The 26,282-nt window shown below is 45.2% G+C and overlaps 1 protein-coding gene across 2 annotated transcripts in view; it reads left to right on the forward strand.

Annotated features, from left to right (window-relative positions):
- Window positions 1-26,282, forward strand: part of HS6ST2 (heparan sulfate 6-O-sulfotransferase 2) — a 286,457-nt gene that overhangs the window by 185,008 nt on the left and 75,167 nt on the right. Inside the window, exon 3 of one of the 2 annotated variants that reach the window (XM_044391647.3) lies at window positions 17,208-17,240. The exons of the other annotated variant lie outside the window; for it this stretch is intronic. Within the exon in view, the coding sequence (XP_044247582.1) occupies window positions 17,208-17,240 (33 nt within the window). The remainder of the gene's footprint in view (window positions 1-17,207; window positions 17,241-26,282) is intronic. 2 annotated transcript variants of the gene reach the window in all.

The following is a 26,282-nucleotide window of genomic DNA, read 5'->3' on the forward strand; positions in this document are numbered from 1 at the left end:
GTTAGTCTAGACTTCCGCCCTATCAGAAAATGTGGGCAGATCGTTTTACTTACAGGGATTGGGGCACTAGCATCGTCCCACATAGCCTATGTAATAACCTGCTCTGATTTCCAATTAATAAAAGATCTTGGTCATGTATTGTCAGTGAGCAGGGTTCCCTTCCTGAGCCCTAGTGTATGTGCGGATTTCCTAAAGGAACACTAAGAGACTGGCGAATGCATGGGGAGAATAGATTTCTGGAACTACAAGGGTGTCTAAAGGAGTGGGGAGCATCTTGCAGTTATTGAGAAAGGGGTTGGAAGGGCTGCCATCTTTCTGGATGAGAAGAAAGGGAGAGGACAGAGGGAGGAAAGCCAGAGGGAGAAGATTGCCTAAGGACCCATGGGTCTAATTTCCCTGCTGGTTTCTTAACCGAAAGGACCTCCAGTCTTATAAACTTCTTTCTAGGTCAAATCAGCATCCTTTTAAATCACTTCTAGGGATTGTCTGTCAATGTCTAGAGCTGACAGTAGAAGAGAGATCCTGATGCGTAAGGGGAAACTGAGGCCTAGAGAGTAGAGGGAATTTTTCAGGCTCTTCCCAAGGGCCCAGTCCCTAACGGCATAATGAACACTACTTCCCCGGCTTTCGCGTATGGAAAGGGCACAGGTGAATCATTCGCATGCTTAAAGAAATGAAGACATTTGTGTATTTAAGACAGAGAACTGAAAGCTTGATTTTTCTCTTTGAAAGAGTGGCTAAGCTGGAGTTGCAAGCCCACTTTGCCTGACCTTTATAGCTTTGATAAAGGCAACCTTGATTCATGATGCATGAGCCCAGGTCTTTGAAACCGATAAGAAATGTTTCGTTCATTGAACATGCAAACAAATTACTTTCCAAGGGCTGAAATTTAAACTGACATTAAGCTCTGAGAACATCTATATTTAATTATACATAAAGGCCAGAAAACAATTTGTAATCTTAAAATAGTAAAATTAAAAGAGAAGTCCCACCTATGCAAATAATTTATTTCATTGCAATACTACCCTTTAGTTTTGCTGTCATCTGTCTCCATTAGAGAGCTGGCTTTACCAATATTTCCAGGGCGGCCCTGAAATATGAGCTAAGATTGGAAATAAGCAGTCAGAGCAGCTCCCAGGGCAGGCTGGCGCTATAGAGCCAGGGAGTGTGTTGGCTTCTAACAAAGTCTGCCTCTCTGTAGGAGAAATAATAATGAAATACAACCTATGATAATATATTTCTCTTAGGATGGGTCTTCGGGGTCAAACGTCGTGGGAAGGAACACAGGTCAGAAAGCACAGAGATACGGGTCCAAGTCTGACCCCGGGCAGAATCAAATGCTAAGCCACTCTGACCCTCAGGTTCCTTATCTATAAATATAATGAGAGGCTTGGATCCAGTGATCAAGTTGGAAGAAGAGGGAGAGAATGTGAAATGAAAAGCATGAATCAAATAAAAATGGCTGGGTTATTTCTAAATGCTCCTCAACACCCCCCACCGCACATACACACACAAACAGTAGTTTTTCCCTTCGACTGAGCATGGCCTGGAATTGTGGGAAAAGCACTAGACGAGGGGTCAGGATATCTGGATTCTCATCCCCACTGTTTCTTGAACTCTGTGTGTTCTAGGTAAAGTTCTTTGCCTCTCTGTCTCTTAGTTTCCCCATCTGCTAAGTGAGAGGTGGTGGTCCTCACTGGTTCCCTGCCCGCCGTGCGCCCTCACCATCCATCAGTGACTGACTCAAGCAGGATTTCTCTCGGGGCAGGGGATTCTGTTGTGCACCTCTTGTTTTGTCTTCTCAAAGGATGGGAGGCATGTGTCAGGCAGGAGGGCAAGGGGCCCAAAGGCACATGCTGTGAGGTCCCCACGTGGCAAGCCGCCAGGATGCTGCTCTGAACTTCTTGGTCATTGCCATGTGGGTCTTTCTCGAACTGTACAGGAGCCTGGTTAAATTAATTGATTCTTGGCTTTTTAAACATCCCCCCTCCAGTGGGTTGCATGCTGCTTCTCAAGATGTGCCCAGGAAATCGGTGCCAGCTTGGATTCCTTGTCCTGAGGAGGCCTGGGGCTGGCCCGCTTCAGAGGTGAGGATGTTAGAGGAGGGACGGCCACCTGTTGCCTGCTTTTGTCTCTGTGGCTTCAGCAAACCTGGAGCCTGACAGGCCGAACGTGCTTGCAGCATGGAAGCGAGGCCCTGGGGGTGGCTCGGCCTGGATTCTAGAACTTGCCCGGCACAGAGAGCTCAGCGAGGCTTAGCTGCTTGTCGTTAGGTTAGTGGGAGCCCAGTGGCAGGGAAGAGACTCTCAACCCTGAGCTGCGGGCCTTGACGGACAGATCCCTCACCCTGCCTTCCCTAGTTTCCTGGTCTCTAAGCTGAGGGGGCTGGACTGATCAGCTGCACCTGCAGGGTTCTGAGGACGTGTCCTGAGAGCTGCCTCAGGGGCAAGGGAGGTGTGTGTGGGAGGAGGCGAGCAGGCACCACGCAGACCCTGTAACGCAGGCCGTGGGGCCTCAGGGCTTTGCACACCTCCCTTTCACGTCGTATTCAAGGTCAGCGGTTCCCAAACTTTGCAGTATTGGGACTCCTTTATGCTCTTAAAAACCACTGGGGACCCCGAAGAGCTTTGATTTATGTGGGATCTAGCTATTGCTATTCATTGTATTTGAATTTAAAACGGAGAAAATGTCAAAACCAGGTATTAACTCATTTAAAATAACAAGAAAGCACTTACTACATAGTAACATGAGTAACATATTTTTATGAAAAATCACTGATTTCCAAAGCAAAAAAAAATTAGCGGCAATATATTATATTTTGTAAATCTCTTTGCTATCTGGCTTCATAGAGGACAGATGGTTTCTCATATCAGCGTCTGCATTTGCACTGTTTTCATTTATTATTCTGGCTTAAGTATGTGAAGAAGCTCCAGCCTCACACGAACATATATTTGGAAAAGTGGAGGACCTCGGGGACCCCGGGGATGGGTCTTGGAGACTGCCAGTGTCCTCATGCCACACTTTGAGAACTGCTGCTCCGCATAAATGGTGTCGCCTGGATTTGTACAGTGCCCATCCTGTGGAGCGATACATGGCGGCTCTGCTCTTCCCCCTCTGCCTTCACTCCATCCCCTCTTCAAACAGAGCAGCTCGGTTTTTATCTGTTTTATGTATTGGAGGCTTTTGTTTGAAAAGAGGGTCCTGTTTCTAAAAGTGTTTGAAACTCACCCACATCAATCTTAGGTTATTGAAGAGCCAAGGATTTGAGAGGTGATTGGGTCATTGAGATCCTTTCCCTGGGCTTCCTCTTCCTTGAGATTGCGAACCCCCAGACTTTGAGGAGGGGGCTTTGAGATCATGCCTCAGCTCTTGCCACACAGCAGCATGTCATCTTGATACTGACAGTCTCAGCTCAGGAAAATGGCATCATATGGTTTGAGAGATTTAATGCCACTTGAGCATGGAGCTGACCTGCCCAGGGAGGGATACAGGGTGGGGGAAGGGTGGATTCACTGTTTGCTGAGCTGTCTGATCACTGGGAGGAGAGACAGGCCCTAAGGGCAAGTTTCAGTGATATACTTATATGGTGTCGTCTTTAGAGCTAGACATTCATCATCATTATTTATTTCCTAGATTTATGTCAGATCTTTATTCCAGGGGACAGGAGCTGGTGCCAAATATCACAGGATCTAAGTGCCCTCACAACCCATTGACACTTCTTCCAATTTCTTGTCTAATACAGAAGGCCGTGCTGTTCTTTCCCTTACTGCCAGAATCATTATTGATTTCATGTCATTTCTTTCATAAAATCATCTCCTGAGTTTTGCTGGGTTTGGCTTATAGCTGAGAATGTTCTCCTCCCACTTCTGTGCTTGGCAAGATGCTGTGAATCCCACTGATGTGGGTCAGAGGACAGCTCCACAGCGATCCTGCCAACTTGCCCACTTTCCCCTTAGGCTGTGAGCATGCGCAGAGGTACTCCCAGAGCCGGAGGGGGAGGGCAGAGGGGGCTCTTCTCTCTGTCCTCATGTGCTTTGTTTCTCCCACCAGCCTAAGCATTAATTAAGAAGCCCAGCCCCAAATGCCCAGCATTAGGGTCAATCATTTGGGCTAATTGGGTGTCTCCAATTTAATGGAACTCTTCTCTGGAGTAAGAAATAAAACGGAATCTCTGGGAGAAATTGGAACCCTTGCAATTTGCTAGTGGGAATGTAAAATGGTGCAGCTGCTGTGGAAAATGGTTTGGCAGTTCCTCAAAAAGTTAAACATAGAATTACTATATGATCCAGCAATTCCACTTTTAGGTATATACCTAAGAGAAATGAAAACGTATGTCCACACAAACACTTGTAAATGAATCTTCACGGCAACATTAATCACGAGAACAAAAAAGTAGAGTCAACACAAATACTCATCAGCGGATGAACGGATAAACAAAATGTGATGTATTTGTACAATGGGCTATTGTTCAGGCATAAAAAGGTCTGAAGTGGAGATCCATGCTATGATATGGATGATCCTCGAAAACTTTATGCGAAGTCAAAGAAGTCAGACTGCAAAGGCCACGTATTGTATGATTCCACTCCTATGAACTATCCAAATAGGCGAATACAGAGAGACAAAAAGCAGGTTGGTGGTTGCCAGAGCTAAGCGCAGTAGGGGAGAAGGAGTGACCACTTAAAAGGTACGGATTTCCTTTTAAGGTGATGAAAATGTTTTCGAACTAGATAGAGGTGGTGGTGGCACAACTCGTGAAGGCACCAAATGCCACTGACTTGTGGACTTTCAAATGGTTAATTTTATGTTATGTGAATTTCACGCCAATGACAACAATGCAAAACAAACAAACAAAAAACCAGACCTGGATCCTGGCTGCTGCCCTCTCTTGGGCTGGTTTCACTCCCGAATGTTTGTGGCATCAGGAACCCAATCCTGGGCCGTGAACTCCTCCTGAGTGGAAAGCGGGCTTACCAGAACTCGTAGGTCCCGTGGAGCTACTGTATATGATGCAAGGCCCCCACACTTGGCTCACGGACGGCGACGGCCATGTCTTGCTCATCCTTGCGTTCCAAGTGCCTTAACGCGTTCTTGGCACGCCAGAAACGTTCAGTAGATGTTTGTTGATCGAATGATTGGATGTGTCTGTTGTATCTTCTCATTCATCTCCATGTAGCCCCATGAAGCTGGGGATAGACCCACCGCTGCAGGTTCTCAGGGCAGATCTGTGGGCTTGTCTAGTGCGTGGGGATGAAATTGTTTCGATGCATTTTTTTTAAAGTTTGAATATCCATGCAATGGGATGCTCTTTGGCCATGAAAAGGAACTGATCCACGTTGTAACAAGGATGAACCTTGAAAACATTCTGCTAAGTCAAAGAAACCAGGCATACAAGACAACATATTATATGATTTCATTTACTTGAAAGGTCCCAAATAGGAAAATCCGTAGCGACAAAGTAGATTAGTGGTGGTCAGGGCCTGGAAGGGATAGGGGGATATGGCGGTGTTAGTCACAGGGTGCTGGCTTTCTGTTTGAGGGAATGAAGATGTTCTAAAATTGTGGTGATGACTGCTCCAATCTGTGAATACACAAACGACCGCTGATTTGTCCACTTGTGTAGGTTGTGTGGCATGTGAATTGCATCTCAGCAAAGCTGTTAAAAATTTAGATATATGTTGGAGGAGTGAAGAATAAAATGTGAATCCAAGACAGATGTGCTCTTGTTTGGGGGAGAGATCTCCATCCAAGACCTAAAATAACTTTCCTGATACATTCAGAGGGTTTCTCCTGAGAAAGATTCCTTGACTTTGGGCTTCCCTTACAGCAGCAACTCATGGGGGTTTCCAGATCATTGATCAGAATGTATGTCGGTGGGAAACCAGGATTCCGTTTACGGGAACCCAGGGGCCTGGTGATCTCTCCACTGCCTGCAGGATAGACGCTGCCCACCCCCCACCCCCGTTTTGATCAGGAGGCATGAGCAAGCAACCTAATGATGTGCCGTTTGGACAATTAACAATTCAGTAAGCCCAGCTTCACAAAAGTCGTTCCAGATTCTTCCTCCTACTCCTGGGGACTATGCCTGGTATTTCAGTGCTATCAGCTTTCTTGAAGGAAGAGACACCAATCTGCTGCTACAGGGCTCCCACAGTGGGGCTGAGGGAGTTGTGTGTGGAGATGAACAATGCCTAATGCTACGTTCAGACTTCACTGTTTTCCTTGCTCTTAGGCACCCACAAACTCCCAAAACATCATCCCACTTTGCTGACAGCCTGGAGGCCATGGTCAATGGCTCCTTAGATTCCAGGCAGGGAGCCTCAGTTAGCCGGAGGTGGTACCACCAGTTCGTGTGTGTGCGTGCGTGCGAGTGCGCACGCGTGTGTGTGCATGGGGATTACAAAACTGCCAGTGGTTATGAGGAAATTGATAAGTTATTCTGATAGCTCCCTGTGTGCCTTGGGTCCCAAGGCCAAGGACAGTCCAAAGATGCTCCCAGGAAGCCAAGAAGCAGGCACTGGACAAAGTTTTGTTGGACGTGGGTTTGCAGATGTGCGCTCACCCCGCTTCACTTACAGCTGGAAAAAAATGAGCACATCACAACTCACTTGGAACTTGGAGGGACCTCCTTTCTATTTGGCAGAGGGCCACAGAGAAAGAGGGAGCCAAAACATAGGGTGAAAAGCACATAGGCTCTGCAGTCAGACCAACCAAGCCCCATCATCTAAATAGCTGCAGGATCTTCAGCAAGTGGCTTCCTGTCTGTGAGGCTTGGTTTCCTCGCCTGTACGAGGAGATAGGAAAGAGCGTCTTGCAAGATTATTGTTCTCAGTAAACAAAAAGCCCAGCCCTCATGCCTGGATCTCCCACTGCGGGTTCCCAACTGGCTTTTGGACTCCCCTCCCTCTAGCCCACCCAGCACTGCCTGTTATGTGTCCGAGGGGGGCCGCAGCACCATGGTGGCGTGAACTGTGGGACCGCTGATAAGTCCTTTCTCTCTCAGGGCCTATAAAACGCACAGGTTGGGTTTGATGTTCTCTAAGAGTACCTTTCAACTTTGACAGGTTTTTCAGCTATGTCAGGGTCAAATTGTGAACAGCCTTGCTCACCACGTCTGAGGATGGACTCCATCGTTCAGCAAACACAATTCTTTTCCCAAGGCAACAGCTCTCCTCTTACCGCCCTAATTACACAGTTCTTCTTGGAATGAAGCAGGTACTCCAGCCTCTTCCTGATTTCTTCCCCCCACCCTTGGTCATCTCGGACTTGCTGGATTCTGTCTACATCTAATTTAACCACATTTTCTTATAAATAAATATATATATATAGGTATAAGAGCAAGATACAGCCCTCACTTCTGCCCTAGATCGAGAGGCCCGATCTGCCTGCGAACTTCCTTTCCCTGCGGGCCCCGGGCCCACCCACCGCCACCTGATTTATGTCCGAGGAGGGCAGCAGAGCCACGGTGAAGACTTAACACCACGGTTTCATCTTCAAATGAGTTATGACCTCTCTTCCTCGTGTATTCAAGGGCTTGGCACTCACAGCCTGCAGGTTTATCCTGGAATTCAAGATGAAAAACGGTCCCATGAGAGCTTAGAAAGAGGCACGCAAGGAATCACGTCTGGGCAGTTGAAAGGCTGGCGCAGGACCTGGAGTGCCACCCGGCCCGCGGTTCAGGCCTTCTCTGCACGGAGAGCTTCTCTACTCTCACCTTCCTTCATCAGTGCCTTGCGGAGGCATGAGATGCAGAGTCGGGGCAGACTGAGTATTCTCTGGGCCGCGCCTGATTTCCCTGCAACACGGGAAGAAGGACCTACCTCACAGCACAGGACATCTTAGTGGCTAATGAGCTTGGGCGCTGGCATCCCCCAGCTCTGGATTGGAGTTAGGCGTTGGGCGAGCCCCTCAGAGGCCCCATTGTCTATGCAATGAGTGTAGACTTCCGTTCAGGATAAAATGAGAGAATTCCTGTCAAGTGCATGGTGTCTGGCATATAGAAAGCTCTCACTAAATGCTAGCTGATAGTATGATTGTTAGGGCTCGCCCCTTAGGAATCATTTTCAATCATTCTAGAAAAGATACTCCGTGTACTCTTCCCGACGCTTTGGCCGACTTGTCTTTATTTTGTATTCTTTGGCGGCAGAAGCACGCAGGGTCTTTTTGGTCCCCAGTTTTGACACTTCAGATAAGACATGAAACTAAGAATCCTGCAATGAAAGGAGGTCTGTGACCTCTTGAAAACAAAGGATTTGCCCTAACGGTGGTTCTCCAACTTTGCCTTGAAAGATGTCCACAGCCCACGAAAATGTGGAGCGGGCCACGATGTTTCAAAAAGCAGCATATCCATTAATAGGTTAAAAGCTATGCTTACTTTTTATTTATTTTTTTAATTTATCCCCCCCCCTGCATCCCCCAGTGCCCCACCTCCCTCTCCTCTGGTAACTCGCTGTGCGTTCTCTAGAGTTAAGTGTCTGTTCCTTGCTTTGTCTCTTTCTCTCTCCCTCTTTTCCCCTTAGCTCATTTGTTTTGCTTCTTAAATTCCACATATGAGTGAAATCATATGGTATTTGTCTTTCTCTGACTTATTTCGCTTACTTAGCACTGGTTTTTAACAACGAAGTCCATTATACAGATGTTTCATTTGCTAGACCCCAGACACTTAGGTCTTCGGGAAGATCTGGATAATGAGGGGCATTTTTCACCAAAATTGTTGGTTATAGTCCATTCAGCAGGTTTAATCGAGCGCCTGGTTTGTGCCCTCTGTGAGGTGTTACTGGAGATTACAGTTTTGTCGAGAAAAATGAAACTGACAGATTAGAAGTGACCAAAGAAAAGTGGAGGCCTGGGCTTCACAGACAATTCTGTTGACTGCAGAGCCTGTGCACCCCTCCTTTCTAGCACAGCACCCCTCCACCCACCTGCCAAATCACTATTTGTTTGGGGCTGGCTCCAGGGAAGTTTCAGGCCAAATCTAGTGGCTCCTGTCATAGTTGGACTTCAGCAGAGATGGAAGCTCCTTGCTGAGAGTAGGTGACATGTTGGTCCAGAATGATCCAGAATATACCATTCCACCTGTCTCTACTGTCTGATCCCATTAGTGACTTGGTTGAATATTTCTGGAGAATGATCTTGATCCTGAGTTTCGGACTTCTTAAATCAATACTTGTAGGGACGTTTTCCATGCTGTGTGTTTAAAACATATTACAATGTGAACAAAATTATATCCCGTGTTGGCAGCTTGCCATCCTTTGTCTGTGTCAGCATAAACTATGTGGGGTTCAATAGAGCCATAGCCCCTTATGGAGCTGAATGTAAAAGGTAGAGCGGAAATCTTCCCTGCTGGTTTGAACCAGTGCTGAACTACCTCTCACTGTGGACCTTTTAGACCCCAAAATCTGAAATATGGAAACAAAATGAGATTAAATGAGCAACACACACACACATTTATATTTATATTAGAAGTGAAACTTTTTCAGGCCCTTATTAACAGAAAGCCCCGTTATACCCCCCAAAATCTCTAAGGGATTATTAATGGTCTATCTTTCCTTCAAAGAAAAAGTATATATATGATCAAATTGAGGAAATGCGTTGTTGGAATCTTCCATACAAATGCAGGTGTTTGCATCTGGGGAACTCTAAAACACATTGGAAAATTGCTGTCAACTTTCAATTGATGGAGTCAGCCTTTGTGAACTTTATAATTCAGATAGCACACCCACATCATGAGTAGAAATGCTTTTCAGGAGGGAGAACAAGCCAGATTTTATTTTATGGCCTTCCATTTTGGGGGGGGTATTTTGTTTTGTTCGTTCAATGGCAAAACACTCCTATCACTGCTTTTTGCAAGACTGATTGTCAAGTAGGTGCTTTAGAGATTCCTTCGGAAAGAATATATCCTGACATAGCCAAGGACAAATTAATAGTTAAACCCATTTCCCACCCTAACAAGAATCCCTGGGTCTCCAGATTCTTAATTAGATCAGCACTAGAGGGCACTCTTATGATGCCAAAATGGGAGAATTTTTACTACAAACCGGTGGGCGGAGGTGGGGGTGGGGTGAGGGGGCCGGTTCAGTAAGGAGCTGCACCCCAGGAACTAAGGAGAAAGCATCCTACCCCACAACGCACTGGCTTGCCAACAGACGAGAAAACACTATTTTGAAAAGCCTTGTTTTAGCAATCTTCCTCATCAGATCCACTTTGTTTCCCAAATGTGGTTGGGGTTTTTGGCAATGCAAGACCCAGGTATTAGGCATTATTTCTCGAATGAAAAGAATGTAAGAATCACTGATTGTCACCACGTGATGTGGTAAAAGTGCCTCCAGGCAGAAAACAGACCGCAAGAGAGCAGCTTAGGAACATGTGTTTACAATTTAACAGCTACTGAAAAAGAAGAATTTAACATCCTTTTTTTTTAAGATTTTATTTATTTATTTGACAGAGAGAGAACACAAGCAGGGGGGAGAGGGAGAAGTAGGCCCCCTGGGGAGCCCGATGAGGGGCTGGATGCGGGGCTCGATCCCAGGACCCTGGGATCATGACCTGAGCCAAAGGCAGACACTTAACAACTGAGGCACCCGGGCACCCCAGAATTTAACATCCTTGAGGGGGTTTACGGTTGTGTGCTTGTGTCTGGAGTGTGGTGTGGATGCCTGCTTGCCGGCTGCGTCCAGGCAGTGGTTCTCTGGTGGACACGGGGTGGGGAGTGTGCTTCCAGGGAAAGGACCCAGAGGCTTGGGTCCCGCTCTTGGCTCTGCCGCCGATGTGTTCTGTGACCTGTGGCAAGTCCCTGCCCCTGCGACACTAGTGGTCCCACAAGATCACTGAAAGACATCTCGCAGTGGCTCAGAGTCTGTGGCTGATGATGGCACAAAGAATTTTCACTATCATTTGATTATCGGCCACTTGAGATCTAAATCTAACCGTGGCATAGAAAGTGATCCATGCTCTCGGTAGAGATGGCACTGGAAGGATTTGCCAGCCCAAAGGTCTCAGATGCCCATGTTAGCTACTTTTTTTAGGTTTACTGCCCAGTCCAAATATAACCTCAGTTACCATGTTTAAGCCCTCTTTAGTGCCACTCCCCCCCAAACTGGCTTATTACACCCAAGTGAGGTGACTCCTGTTTTGCATGCTGGGCACTGGCCAGAATCGCTCTGGCGTGCCTCAGTTTCCTGAGGAGCCAGTGGGAGGTCTGGTGATCTAATGGGAAGAAGGGGCCCCTGAAGACAAAATTGTCCACTCTGCCTTTGGTCCCAGAGTTTCTTAGAGCAACTCAAGAGTGTTTCTCTCTAGGCCTCCGTTTGTAAGAACCCAGGCTATACTTCATAGGAATGTTCCCGACTGTGTCAAATTCCTTATAAAGTCTTAAAATGCTGTAATGAACAGGGGCCTTGGGGAAAGCACTTCGTGCAGCACCTTCACTGTGTAGATAGGGAAACGGAGAGCCATCGTCCCGTGGGAGGATGGCCTTGTCCCGGGTCACACAGCAGAGTTGTCATGGGAACAGTCTTTTGACTTTTCGTCTGGGTGTCTTTCTCTTACCTTGTGTTGCACGTAGCTTTCCGCACCCACAGTGACTCCAGGGAGGAAGAGACCGGCAGCTATTAACCGAAGGACTTTTGATAGAGCTAGAAGAGTTCTGAGTCATATACTGCATGTTGGATATGTTGTACTTAGGCGGTATACACGGAAGGGACAAATCCTTGTCAAAAATGTGTCCTCTCGGGGCGCCTGGGTGGCACAGTGGGTTGAGCACCCAACTATTGGTTTCAGCTCACGTCGTGATCTGAGGGTCATGGGATCGAGCCCCGAGTCGTGCTCAGCGCGGAGTCTGCTTGGGGTTCTCTCTCCCTCTCCCTCTGCCCCTCCTGCTTGTGCTCTCTCTTTCTCTCTCTAAAATAAATAAATGAATCTTTTAAAAAAATGGGTCCTCTCTAAATGTCTTAGGACTGGAGACTGAACCATTAGAAGGTCATTTCTGTGGATCTGGAATACTCTGTAGTCCTATAGTCTTAATTCCGGGAAAATGGGCCTGGAAGTCAGGTTTAGTATCTTGGGGGAAGGGGACGCTGTGGAAGGAACAGTCGAGACAAACTCAGGAAACCTCATGGTTGTGCCAAAGGCTGACTTTCAGGAGTAAAACAAATACTCCTGAAATCAAAGTCGGAAAGGGTGTTCTGGATTCCAGTATCCTCAGGCAGACCCGGAGAGCTCCCTCTCTTGGAATATGTACAGTTTCTGGCAGGCTGGGCACAGAACAAGGAAGAACGCAGAGTAGACAAACAGTGGAACAGAGATGTTGGGAAAACACCCCTTCCGCCCCCCCCCCCCGCCCCCGTGTCAATAAATACGGTTGCTTTCCAGATGGCCTTTTACCTGTTGGTGTCTTTGGGCACTGGCTCTGAAAAGCCGGTTCTGTTCCCAAGGTATCAAGATGGTGTGGTGACAGGAGGCTGGGCTCCCTGACGCTGGCCTGCCATAGATTCACTATACTTCTGGACCATTTTCTTACTCGTCTCTTCTCTAGATAAAAATTATCATGCATCAAAGTTACTGAGTCCTGTCTCTGGACCTGCTCTAGTGATTCCCATGCCTGATCTCTTCTAATCCTTGCGTTGACCTTTCTATACAGGTTGTTACCAGGTGCTTTCTGCTCTGAGGGGCCAGTGCCATACTGGGTGTTCCGTATGTTGAATGTCGTTACTGGTGTGGGCACTATACTTGTCCCCATTTTGCAGACGAGGGAGTCAAGGCTGGGAGCTTAGAGGCCTTGGCAGGGTCATGCAGTCGGTCAGTCAGTGAAAGAGGTCAGACTAGAACCCAGTCTGTGCGCCATGTGGGCTTATTCTGTGGCCCCACACCACGTCTCAGGCTTGCGTGTAGCAAAAGGCCGAGGCCAAGCATTTTAACCCAAGGAAAGAAGACAAGTAGCTTCTTTTGCCTAGGGCCTTAAGAAGCATTCGGGCCTTTCTCCTGGCTTCTCCATTTCTACCCTCCCCCCGCCCCAGTTTGAACAGGAATCCTTTGTCTGGGGCTTTGTGGGCATGGGCTCCCTTCCCATGTAGGGGACCCAACTTAGCATGCAGAATAAGCTTTTTTCACTAGCCTATACTGTATTGGGCTTTCAAAGACCAAATGAGGGTGTTGCCTGGGGTCCGCAAGGAGGTGGTGGGTGCCTGAGCAACAGTATACTAGATCAGACCAGGATGAGGGTGCAGGGGCATCCTAAGTGGGGAGAAGGTGGGAAATCAAGGACCCCGCAACTCCGGGTGTGGGAGTTGGCGAGAGGGTGAGAAAACCAATCCAGTGTTAGAAACTAGAGCGGGTGAATGGACAATTTGCTTGGCAGCTCTGAAACAGTGATAGGTAATTGGTTCCCACAGAGTGTATTATCTGCCACAGATTTGCAATCAGACCAAAACAATGTTGGTATGGGTCTTTTTTTTCAAACCATCCTTTGCAAAATTGGAGCATCTGTGTAGCCTTTATCTGGGAGTGTGTGGATCTTTCTGCTGAGATTGACAGCAATCACCAGCAGCCCAGGCTCCTGGCAGATAAAGAAGCTGCATGAGCAGAAAGAGAAATGGGGGGTCAATTGTGCATCAATTAGATTTTCAATTAAGTTTCCTTGTGTAACTTTTCCATCCTAAAGAAGCGGCCGTTCTATATTTCACAGAAACAAAGCCGTTTCGCTGGACAGAATGATGACCAGCTGCATTTCAACACGGCTATTACCGTTTTGGCCATATTCTCACTTGTGTATCAGCTCAGAATGCTGGGCTCTGGGCTCGCTGAACTCCTAATGACATGTTGCACTGAGAAAGCAACTGGAGATTGCTGTACTCTTAACGAACTTGGCACCAAAACAAATGGCGAAACTATGAGAGAATTACAGAAGAGACTTTGCCCACGATTGGATGAGTCTTTGGTAAAACCAGGATTTAGAAACCACGGATCCTGATGTTCAGGCCGGGAATCTCTGACTTTTACAGCTTTCCACGTTTTCTAGGTCTTCATTGGGATCCTTAATATCAAAGTGAATAGATAGCTTTACATATATATATATATGTATATATATGTATATATATATACACACACACACACACATATATATATATTTTTAATTTCTGAAACCCTAGGCACCTACCCTGACACTAGAAATCCCAGGGGGTGAACTGGTGTTATCATTGGAGGTTTCTGGTTAGCATGACCCACCATCTGGGTTTCTGGGACCCCCACGTCTCCCCCAGTTCCCATTTTTCCATGATAAATATGTATTCCCTTCATTTTCGTCTTTTCCTTTCCCTGCTAATTTGACATTTAGGCCGCAGCTGTCACTTGAGGAATATCTAGTCGCATCTTCTCAAACCCCAGCCCAGAGGATGGCTACCCTTTATTGCTTCTTCTCCATCCAGTGTCTGGGTCACGGGCATAATAACCACAGCTCCTTTTGTCGACCAACTGCTGTTGCTTTCCCACGACGTGACCTGCCGAGGGGTGATGAGTCTGATCTCGGCGTGTCACCCAGGCTAGCTGTCACAGAATGCTGTAGCGTCCAGTGAGAAAAACTCTACGACACTGCAGTATTACAAAGCTGCCATTTAGAAACTCCTTGTTTTTACAGCACTGCAAAGTGCAAGCATGTGGAGTTCTGTGGACAGCAAATGGCCCAGCTGAAACGAAGTCTATCTTACAGCCTTTAGGGGGGCCTTCCACGAGGAGAATATGCGAATGCAAATAACGGTGGCCCCTCCAATCAAAAGGAGAATTCTTTGTAATATAGTTGTTGAATCTGATGCCATTGGCTATGTTCTCTATACATAAATAAAGACAAATAAAATGGGGGAGAAAAGAAACTCTTTTCTAAGGCTAATAACATACAGCATATTTCTGTGGAACTCTTTTCCACGAAGATGGCTCAAAAAAAAAAATCTTCCATGAGATTGTAAATTTCCTGAAGGCAGGGATTTGTGTCTGTTGCAGTCACTGCTGACCCCTCAATAACTATAATAATGCCGGGCACATAGGAAATACCAGACTTGTTTGTGGGGTGATTTTTTGGTAAATCTATCTGACACACAGCATTGTAGAAATTTGAAGTGCATGTGTGTTAATTTCATATACTTACATATATTGTAATACAATTGCCATTGTAGTGATATCTAGCATCTCTGTCACATTATACAAGTACCCCTTCTTTTTATTAGAGAGCCCTTTTAGGGGCGCCTGGGTGGCTTAGTCAGTTAAGCATCTGACTCTTGATACGGGTTCAGGGTTCTGGGATCGAGCCTCATGTCCTTGGACTCTATGCTCAGCGGAGTCTGCTTGAGATTCTCTCTCTCTCCCTCTCTGTCTGTCCCTCCCCCTGCTCACGCTCTCTCTCTCTTTCTCTCTCTCCCTGTCTCTAAAAGAAATAAATCTTTTTTTTAAAGAGCCCTTTTAAAACATTCCATGTAAGAACATTCCCAAAGAGTTTGTGTGTGTGTGTGTGTGTGTGTGTGTGTGTGCATGAGTAAAACGGGTCCATAAAGTTAATTCCTTTTTTCTAATCAGTATGCTTTTCTTCTTCTTCTTTTTTTTAACCTTTTCTCTGTGTGGCCTTCGATTCACTTCTGATGACTGCCCACCCTTTTGATTGATGCACCTGTAATGCGTTCCTGGATCACCATTGAATATTCCACGTCTGACAACTTGGATTCCCAGGTAGGGCAATGAACTCCCAAAAGTCTTCTCTGTGCAATCATCAGGCAAATGTTCATAGGCAGCTGAGAAATTTACATAGAATTTTTAAAAAATCTCAAGAGATAATAGTTCCCCTGGTCAGAGTTAAATTTGCTCCAATCCCCATATAAATCAATTATGTACATACTTCTGTTATTTGAGGATTTCTATTAGTGCAGCAGAATGAAAATTATGGTACTGGAACATGCTACATACTTGACTTTGGAATTTATAGTACTAAGAATCAACATATAGCTTTATGTTTCCTTGTCGTTGTTTGTTTTTTTTTTTTTTAATTTTTCACTCAAAGTTGTGTTATGTTTTGTTCATGAGGCCGAGTGCAGTGGAATAGGTCCTAGCCTCTCTTTATTGTGTAGGAAAACGAGGTCATGGGGTAGGTCAGAACATTCTAGATTACTTCTTTCTTGCGGCTGGGCTCCAGACGGTAAGTCAGCTAATGGGGGTGTCTTGTCTAACAGAGATTTTGTCAGGCTCACGACAGTCTTAACAACTCACAGAACCAGGGAAGGGGGCTTAGCCCGGAACTGATGATAAGAGTCTCTCTTAACTCACTTCGAGAGCACCCAGGCATATTGGATGTGAAGAAGCACTTGTCCCCAGAAAATGTGCAGGCCGTATACCTCGCTTTGGGCATGAATGTGTTATTACGTTGTGATATCCCTTGTTCTGGCTGAATACACAACGAAAAGCTAATTTGAGTCCACTTGAACCCTCAAATTAGCAATTGACCCATGCACAAATTCCCAGTCCCTGCTAATATCAGAAATTCATGTAATAGAATTAGTGTTTTGTGACTCTTAAGACATATATTAAGAAAAAAGCTAAGCCTGTTTTGTTTGGTTGTTTGTTTTGCCCGGACAAACACTGCTTACCTTGGTGGAGGTCTTGCGTTTGGGGAAAGGGACTAGAGGGACGGTTTATGTATCACTGTGTGTGCGCTTGGAGTTTTCATGTTTTCGAAGAGCATCAGTAAAGTCTAATCATTCTTTTTTTTCCTTTTGTTATTTGTGTTTCATATATTACTGATAATATTTTTTTTAAATCCCGTAAATTCCTCCTTAGCCTCTTCCATCAGGTGCCTCCATGTTAGTGATGCCATAGCATTTGGTTTGGTTTGGTTTTTGGTTTATTGACATTTGTGTTTTGCTTAGATCGCCATCTCTTTAGGGAAGGGCCTAGGAACGAGCATGACCGAGTGATAGATCTATCATGCTCAGCCAATAGCCCGCCAGAGGTCTGGCTGTCACACTGCCTTGCCCACCTGAGCCCCCTGATTCACAACCCCCCACTCCTGGACAGGAGCGAATAGGGAGCAGAGTGGGGGAGCCATCCATGGTTGTTTCCTTGTGGTTTGAGAAACTGGAAGAATACACGGGAGCAAAGCAAAATGGAAAACTTTTATTATTTTAACTCCTCTCTTACCAAGCTCTTGCTAGCACCTGGTTTTACTGTTCCTTTAACAGGTGGAGGATTTTTCAGATTCTAGATGCAGCAAGGTAAGTGACAATATATTTTTAGTTCAACTGAACCCGAGTAAGCTAGAATAAACAGATTCTACAGTCAGCTATTGGTTTGATTTCAGTACAATGAATAGTTAGATTTTGGCTTGGACAGTTTCTTTCCTGGGCTCGCTCTCTCTCTCTCTCTCTCTCTTTCTTTTTTATAAGTTTAGAACAGCTGAAACTACCCAGCCATGTAGTCTCAGGTCTGTAGAGCTGACCCAGTGCAGAAATGGGTGTTCAGGTCCAGCACCCCAGACAGTCGGGCAGTTGGCCATGAGCTCCTTTTCCTTGTCACTGAAATAGGATGACATCGTAGAGCGTTTTGTGAGGAACACCCCGCCATCGACAAGGTGTTTTTCATAGTGCTTCACGCATGCCTGCCTGTCACTAGGCCGCTTGGTGGTTTAGGGAACAACTAGGTCAGCATTTCATGGAGAGAAAATCAATTATTTGAAAATATCAAGGCTTTTAAAGTGTGTAAATATGGAGCCTTGCAAGTTAGAATAATCCCATAGGGGAGGGGCCTTTCTGACAGGAACTCTGCAACAGAGCAAATCTAACCAAATACAGGAAAGTTCCTAACTGTGGGGGTGGTGTACGTATCGAGAACGCTCCAGAAGAGCACCTTTGCAGTACCCTCATATTGCAACCAGTGCTGAAGAGACTCGTGAGGATCATTAGCTAGCCTGTAAATGTGTGCGCTCGTTGCTTGGCCCACGGTTTTCTAAGATCACCATGCTTACCGGTGCTGTGTTTGGACTATCAGAGGCTTACCAGCACCAGCAATATCCCCATTGTCTTTGCTTTCTCTTCTAGCCCACCTAACTCCCACCCTGTACAGCCTGGCCAAAAGGGTTAGGGAGCAAAGGTGGTAGCCTTGGGATTCCTCCACTTAGGGGCAGATTCTCATTCAAATAGAATAGATGGGCCATTTCTTAAACACACAGTTTGGCTTTCAGAAGCCGGGCTTCCTTATTCTCATTACAGCTCCAGTGGATTCGACAGCTGAGAATAGTAAATTCAGTCTTTAATTCCGTGGTCAGATTACAGTTCATTGTGATAAATGGTACAGACCCACACAGACCCCTAATCAAACAACGTGAGTATGGGAGAGCATTTCAAGATTAGAGACTGGATGTGCCGTGGTGGCCAGATACTACGAGTGGGGTGACTCTGCTGAAGCCCCGTCTCTGCTGTGAGCCTTGATTTCCTCATCTGTAAAATAAAAGAGTGGATGACCGTTAAGATAATGGCCAATAACATACAGGCTATTATCCCAGGAATTGGTTTAATGGGAGAAATGTTGAGAATTTCATTTTCGTTTTGCTTTAAAATTTACTGCACGATAGAAGCGTATATCTCTACTGGTTTTGTTGTATCACAGAGTGCATCTTGTGCTCTATTTTGATTATGGCGCTGATCAGCTTGACTAGAAGTTATTGTGGAGCAATTCATACCTGCTCTTCGTCTGTGAGAAAGGAAGGGAGGTACAGATGGCGAGAAGGAACAGCTTTGGTAAATGTCGCTGGGGCCATTTTTAATGCTGGTGGGCTGACTGATACATGAAAACCATTTGCAAGGCTAGGATATTTTTCAACCACTAGTAAAATGATGAAGCAAGGATTCATTTGGTAATCCCCACTGCACATGCAGTTTGAGAAATATACAAGATTATGAGGATCTCTGCCTCATAATTAACAGTTTGCATAAATGCTTGCTATTATTTAGTTGTCTGAATGGATTCTGTAATCCAGGGAAAGAAGAGAACAATCAGTGGAAGCCATCCCCAATGCCTTGTATTATTGCTACGCACACGCACAATTAACAGTGATACGAATTGTTTCAGACCAGAACCTCATTTGTTTTCCTATAGACGGCAAAAACACTAATTGCCAGAGTGTCACTGTCTCTCTCTTTTTCCGACAGCCAGCCATATTATAAGGTCTGCAGTAGCTTGCAAGCAAATGATTTGGCTGGATTTTCAGTGTATCACTTTGTGATGGAGTTTCCAAGTTTCTGTTTAAGTTAGCGATCAATGGTTCGCACCACCAAAGACGATTTTTATAAGATTTTAACCGTAGGCCTCTATACGTTTAAGGAAGACAAGGGTGCTGAGGTACCAACCAGTTCTGCTGCTGCACTTGACGTTCCACTCCATACTCCACATCTTCAAAAGTACTGACATGAGACACGCCCATGAGAATCAGAGAAGTTCAAGGCTGGAGGAGGCCGTTAGATCACCTGTCAAATTCCTTCACTTTTCAAAGGAGTTGGACTGTCCGTCATTTGGAACAGCCACCAAATCAATGACGCCACACTTCTTCTTTTTAACGTTCAAACCATTGGGAGCTATGATAGTAAATACATTTGAATTATAACGGGATGTTTTAGAATCCTGTGGCTTCAGCTTCTTTTCTAAAAAGCTGAATCAGATTTTTTAAAAATATGCCTTTGTCAGGTTACCCTAAACAGAGCCATCAATCACTATCAGCTCTTTCCTCCTCGTGCACAGAGGACCCAGCTCACGTCCCCACCGCCCAAGTGTTCCTTCACTGCTTTTAGAGTCAGTCCGTCCTCCGGTCCAATCCTGGCGCTACCACTTTCTCGCAGCGTGACCCTGAGTAACTTATTTAACTTCTGTGGGCTGTCAGTTTCTGCACATGTAACGTGTAGCCACTTTATAGCTTTGTTGCAAAAATTAAATTGAGACGAGGCCTGTCAAGTGCTTGGCACTGTTCTTGGCACATTATAAGCCATCGGTATGTGGTAGTGGTTATTACCACCGGTATCTGACACACCCAGTGCAGTCTTACATCTAATATTTAATCTTATGGTAGGTTGGGGTACAGGCATATACACTTAACCACATCTGTGATTCCACATGGGCACACAGAGTCCACAAGACTGACATTGGAAGGCTGCTTGCCTAAAGGTTATTTATGACGGCCATGTTTCAAAATCCAATGGCTTCTTCTGTGGCCTCAGTCTTCTTGAACTCTTTGGAGATTCCAGTGTTCTTGCACGTCTTCTTTAGCTCGAAAGCATTCATCATTTATCTTGGTTCACCTTCTCTCTTCTTCTCAATGCTTCTTAAGTTTCCTTTGTTGGGAAATGAACGCACACACACACACACACACACACACACACAGCCTCTCCTTCCCCCTCATGCGTTTAAATGGAGCAATTCCCAAGGTCCTGTCATTGATCTGCTTCTCTTCTCTTGCTATGTTCTCACTCTGGGTAACTTCATCTCCCCACATAGCTTCACCTTTCACCTCTACACTAATGATTCCCAAATTGACCTCTCCAATCCTTAACTTATTCCGGAGCTCCAGGCTAACTCCAATTTCCAGTTGCCTGCTGAGCATCTCCAGGGCAGGATATCCTAGGAGGCTGAAGTGTAGTCTGGCTTTTGTCATCCTGCCTCAGGAATACAGATGCGGGAAATCTAACTTCAAGAAGTAGTAAGAGCTGAAAACACGGAAGAAGTGCTGGACATTAGTCTAAGCAGATGTGAAATGAGGCTAGGTTAGGAAAGTGGTTCAAAATGAATTTTTCAGGGAAAGCATGACAAGTAAACTGTGCCTTTCCGTTATGATGAACTTGGAGATGTAAATTGGAGCTCAAACTTTAAAAGTGTATGTTTTCTAGGGGGAAGGGAATAGCTTCCCTAATGAAAATTGAGTTCAAGTTTTAGGTGCTGGAAGGTTGGCGTGTTTGAGGGAAATGTTAATTAAAGGTATCTTTCTGGGGATGATTTCCATGGTTAATCTTGCTTCGGTGTTTTGTGCCAAGAGGAAGGATAATGTATTCAACCCAGATGAGCACGTGGGAATTCGGAGAGCACGTGCACGCACACATACGTACGCACATGCTGGGTCAGATGGGCCTGAGATTTTTGAGTGTGTGAACGTAATTCCATCAGAGGGTAGATAATTTTTTTCTTTGATTCATTCTGCAAATATTTACTGAATACCTGGTAGATGCCATGCTCTCTGTGGACCAATGGGCCTATGAATATAGAACATATAAAGTATCTGTCCTTAAGTGCCTAATACATTTTTCTTTAGTTATATGCAAGTACATTGAGAGTTTAATTTGGTCTAGAAATATCTGCAGCTGTGACAAACTGTTCAATGACTATAACCTTGCAGACAATCTTAATGACCAAAGAGGAACTTAAGGGAAATAAGACCATGCTAAAGTGGGAAAAGAATGTGCATAAATTCGAATTAGAAATTGATCGCTTCCTTTAAATTTAGTAAATATTGAATTACTTTGGGGTTTTACATTTCTAGCTGGCTTTCAGTGTTTCAGGCCAGGGTAAGAATGATTATGTCTAACTCTAAAATTTAATTAGAGCAAAGGGATAGACAAATCCTGGTTAATGTGTATAGTATTCTTTGTAATTCTTTGTAGGAGAATTCTTTGTAAATGAGCTATTCTCACCACAACTACTGACCCAGCTTGTACCTTCAGCACAGGGAGCAGTATTCCTTTTGAAGAAGGATGACTCCATACCCAAAATTACTGACATTCTTCCAGCCAAGTTACTGCCCTATGGAGTCTTCAGAGGCCATCTTAGCCTCCAAATTGTAATGGCTCTGACCTCAGGTGGGATCTTGGCCTTCATCGGTGTACCCCAGTCTCCTCTTCTGAAATTTAGCGTGACCCTTTGTTTGCAGGTCTTAAATCGAAGTGTTCTTGGTCCCAAGTTGTCAATTTCAAAGTCGCCTTCATGGTGATTCTTAATTCCCAAAGAGCCTCGTGGCATTTGTAATCCCGAAAACCTACTTTGATGCCCCAGAGCTCTTGCTATGGATGTGTAGATGGACCAGTGCCTTTCATTCCATCAGCACCTCCTGCCTCCAGGACTCTCATGGCATGAAAGCTCTTGTAATAATGCTGCATATATTGACCAGTGTTATTTTATTTTTTTGCCCTACATTAGTCAGAGACATTGGTATATTTCTCTTGTTGTGATTGGAAGTAAGAATAATAAAACCATCCTTGAATTTATAGTCTTGGATGTCTTTGGTCTGCATCAACCCTAGTCTGACTTCTTCTACTATGATCAGATTTACTCACTCTGTGTGCATCTACTGAGGACTTACATGTTTTAGGCACTGTTCTAGGCACTGGAGACAATAAGACAGACACTGTCCCTGTTCTTGTGTTTCTTTTTTTGTTTTTAAAGTAGGCTCGTGGAGCCCAATGTGGGGCTTGAACTCACGGCCCCGAGATCGAGACCTGAGCTGAGATCAAGAGTTGGACGCTTATCTGACAGAGGCACCCAGGCGCCCCACTGTTCCCGTGTTACTTAAGGGGTATATGCACATATGTTGGAGGGAACCTGAAAACAAACAAGTATACAAGTAAATGGACAAGCTAATCTCGGAGAGAGACAAGTGCCATGAAGAAAATAAAACAAAGTGGACGGACGAGGATGGGATGGGTGGGGAGTGATCAGGGCAAATTTTGCTCTTTGCTTGTGTCCATTTTGTCCAGACGTCACAAACATTTTGTCCAGGCCTTTTGGTTCTTCTATTGCATAGCGGGTTTGGTACTAATGCTCGGTTTGCTGCTTTTGGGTGCTCTATCCTTGGGACCACCTTCCCTAACTAGCCCTGAAATATAACCCAATACACCTTCTTCTTAGTCTTCTGTTCTATACTTTTCTTGTCCTTGTCAGCCTCAGAATTAGGCAGGTTCACCCTCTCCCCTGTCATAGACCATCCAGGGGCCTACTAATCCCTTAGGGATATTTCACTTGATCACTCAAAGCATTTTTGTTACTCAAGGCAAACTACCCGTCGAAAGAAAAACACAAACATTGAAAGTTAGTAATTGTGGTGGCATTTGGCTTTGCCCACTTCTGCAGAGGGAAGAGCCCTGGTGAAGACTGCACTACAAATGATCCGTATGACCTGAGACAGAGGACTTCCTCTCTCTGAGTCTGTTTGTTTTCGTCTATAAAACCACTGTTTAAAGTAGATGGTCCCTAAGATTCTTTCTAGCTCTAAAGTGGTGCAATTAGTTGTTTTCAGAGACACGGGCCAAGATTTCTTTCCAACACTCTGTGTAATTTTGTCAAGTGGATGTGTAGGAAGATTTTCTAGTATAATCAGAGTTGCTTAGATTAAGCATAAGTTTTCCGGCAAAAGGCAGCTTTACAATTCTTGTAAATGTCACAAGAAGTTAAAACATCGCATCTTGTTTTAACCTCGGCCAGCTAGGGCAGCAGTCTAACACCACAGATGCAACTGTCAGCTTCTTAAATGTGAATAGCTGAACGTTCCCTGTCTCTTCAGCTTGCCCACAGGAACTCTTCAGAAAAAACCAAATACCATGAAAATGAAGGAGGGCGTGCTAAATTGTCTTCAAAATGACATGATGCGGGTGTTGCCCACGAGTGAGTGAGTTAGATGCCAAGAAAAGCACGTTAACTCTTAGAAGGCCACTTGGGATGGTTCCAGCCATCACTGGGCTGTCTTCCCTGGCGCCCTGCTGAGGCTCAGTGAGGAACTGAGGTACAAGTTGGGAGCTTGCCTTCCCTGACTTCCCCACACCCTCCCGCATCTGCTGCCGTGGACTTTGTGGGAGAAGATGGGGAAGCGGGAAGGGTGACTGCAGATAAGGCAGACCGGATGCGAAATCACCACCATCCGAAGTCCTCTTGGAACGTCCTTCTCTGTTGCCACTCTTCCACTTACTATTCCGACACTCCACCATGTTCTAAACACAGCGTGACTCGGGGAGCGCCGTCTCTTAAAACTCCAGAGAGAAGCTGGCCGTGATTTTGTGGCAAGAGAGTCTGAAGGAGAACAGGATCCAAGAGGGGTTAGAAACTCCAGAAAGCTCCTGTGTAATTTCCAGTCACAGGATTTGGACATAGAAGAGGAAAGGGGGCTTATGGAAAAAGGCGAGGAAGACAGCCCAGGGAGCTCCCGTATGGCTCCAATGTAAAAGGCCGTCATGTTGTGCAGGTGAGGAACCAGATGCCCACCGAGACAATGACTCACCTAAGTACACACGGTTAGCGGCAGACCTGAGACAGGTCAACTGCATCCTGTCGGGCCCCTCGATTTGCAATTGCCTATGCTAACCGCCCTTGGTTGCTTACTTCTGCTCTTTAATCCTTGGTGCCACTTCTGTTCACAGCACTTGTAATTCATTATTCTCAAAGAATTTTATCAATGAAGGTGAGCAAAGTCCCTTAGCGATAGGTAAAGCACGTTTTGCTTGGGGGGGCCTGGGGTCAGCTGATAGAAGAAGGTGCCAGAGAGGAGAGAGTGGCTGGATTGCAAATGGAGCATGAGACTCCAGATTCACTAGAAACAAATGCAGAAGGGGAGATTGTGGCTAGAGGCTAGGGGGGCACAGGTAAATGTATTCATCACTGTTTTATTATTTTTTTTAATAATGATTTTTTATTATATTATGTTAGTCACCATACAGTACATCCCCGGTTTTCGATGTAAGGCTCGATGATTCATTAGTTGTGTATAACACCCAGTGCACCATGCAATATGTCATCACCGCTTTAACACCCATTCTTGATTACAGCTCTCCCTCAAAAGAATCAAAAGTCTTTGATTTTAGGTCCTCGGTTCCTTAAATCCTTTGTCCAGGTGTATTTGTTGCCTCTGCCTTATCTTTCGATTTCACGATTCTAGATTTTTTTTTTGTCTGCAATATTTTCCATTAGTGTGGTCTCAGTGTCTTATCCAGGGCATTTGTAGTACAGCAATATATCGCCGGAGATCTTATGTGCACGTAAAATAGGGAACACTATTTCACAAGTTAGAAATTACTAGATTATTTCTTTCCCCTTCCAGAGTTGAAATATTTCCGACTTGGCAAATGGCCCTTCTTCGAAATTCTAAAATTGCACTAGGAAAAAAAAATGACTGTCACCGTGGCACCATGGGGCTTCCTGTCCCTTCGCTTTCATTGGCTTATCGTCCAATTTGCTCCATTGATTTTCCAGACACTCAGAATTGCCTCATCAGCCAGACACTGGAATTATAAGGGGCTTCATCAAGGCCTTATGTGGTTTGAAAACTTCTCAAGCTTTCATACTTTGGGCCGTGGGTATGCTAGAGACCGTGTGTAAATGGCATTTGGCAGAACATTGGTCTTTCTTCTCACGGCTTCTACAATTTCCGACTTGATTTCTGCTTGCCACAGGGCACAGTTTACCTTCTCTTCTCTGGGAGCCCTTGTTCATTTGTCAGGAGCCCTAAAAGGAGGCTGCTCGTGGACAGCCAGGGAATGTCAGAGTCATCCTAAACTGGCATAAATGGGCCTTTAAATAGCCTCTACTGATTGTTTCTATATTAAAATGGAAATGCACAGAAGGCTTTATGAAGAGCCTGTACCTAGTCTTTCCACCATTTTTTTTCATACGAATTGATCTGACAATGTCATGGATGATGCATGAGGCAAAATAAAGAGTCTCTTAAGCCCACTGCAGCTTGTTTGCATGAAAAGAATACAAACTACAGGGAAAAAATGAACATTATGTGATGCTTTAGGCAGGAGCCATCTTCTGACTTGCGGACACCTTTCAGATGATAGCCTTCTTTCTGAACCTATGCAGAGGAAAGGGGTTGCTGTGATATTCTTTCGCACAAATAGCCTTTCTTGACGAATTAATGAGAGTTACTTTTTGGTTACATAGGAAACAGAGGGTTTTCTGAAATTCAGAAGGGTGAAATAAACTAAGAGAGCTCAAAAAAAGTAATTACTGATAACTGTGAACGCTGGTATCTTTTATGAGAAGATGAAATAAGATGGGAGGATGGGAGCCGTCCGATGAAGACCCTCTGAAAACTATACAATGCTATACCATTGAAGAGCCATGTGATTTCACACTCCGCGATCATAAAATGTAACGTGAAACCATCCACCAGGAAAGTTCCGCAAGCTTCGGTGATTCCTTTTTCTATGAGCACCTTCAGTGTCTCTTTCACAATGCTAGTAAAATACTTATAAATAAAAGAATACTCTTGAGGTTGATTTGAAATTCAATCC

Source organism: Ursus arctos, chromosome X (assembly GCF_023065955.2).
Source record: "Ursus arctos isolate Adak ecotype North America chromosome X, UrsArc2.0, whole genome shotgun sequence".
NCBI classification, from domain to species: domain Eukaryota; kingdom Metazoa; phylum Chordata; class Mammalia; order Carnivora; family Ursidae; genus Ursus; species Ursus arctos.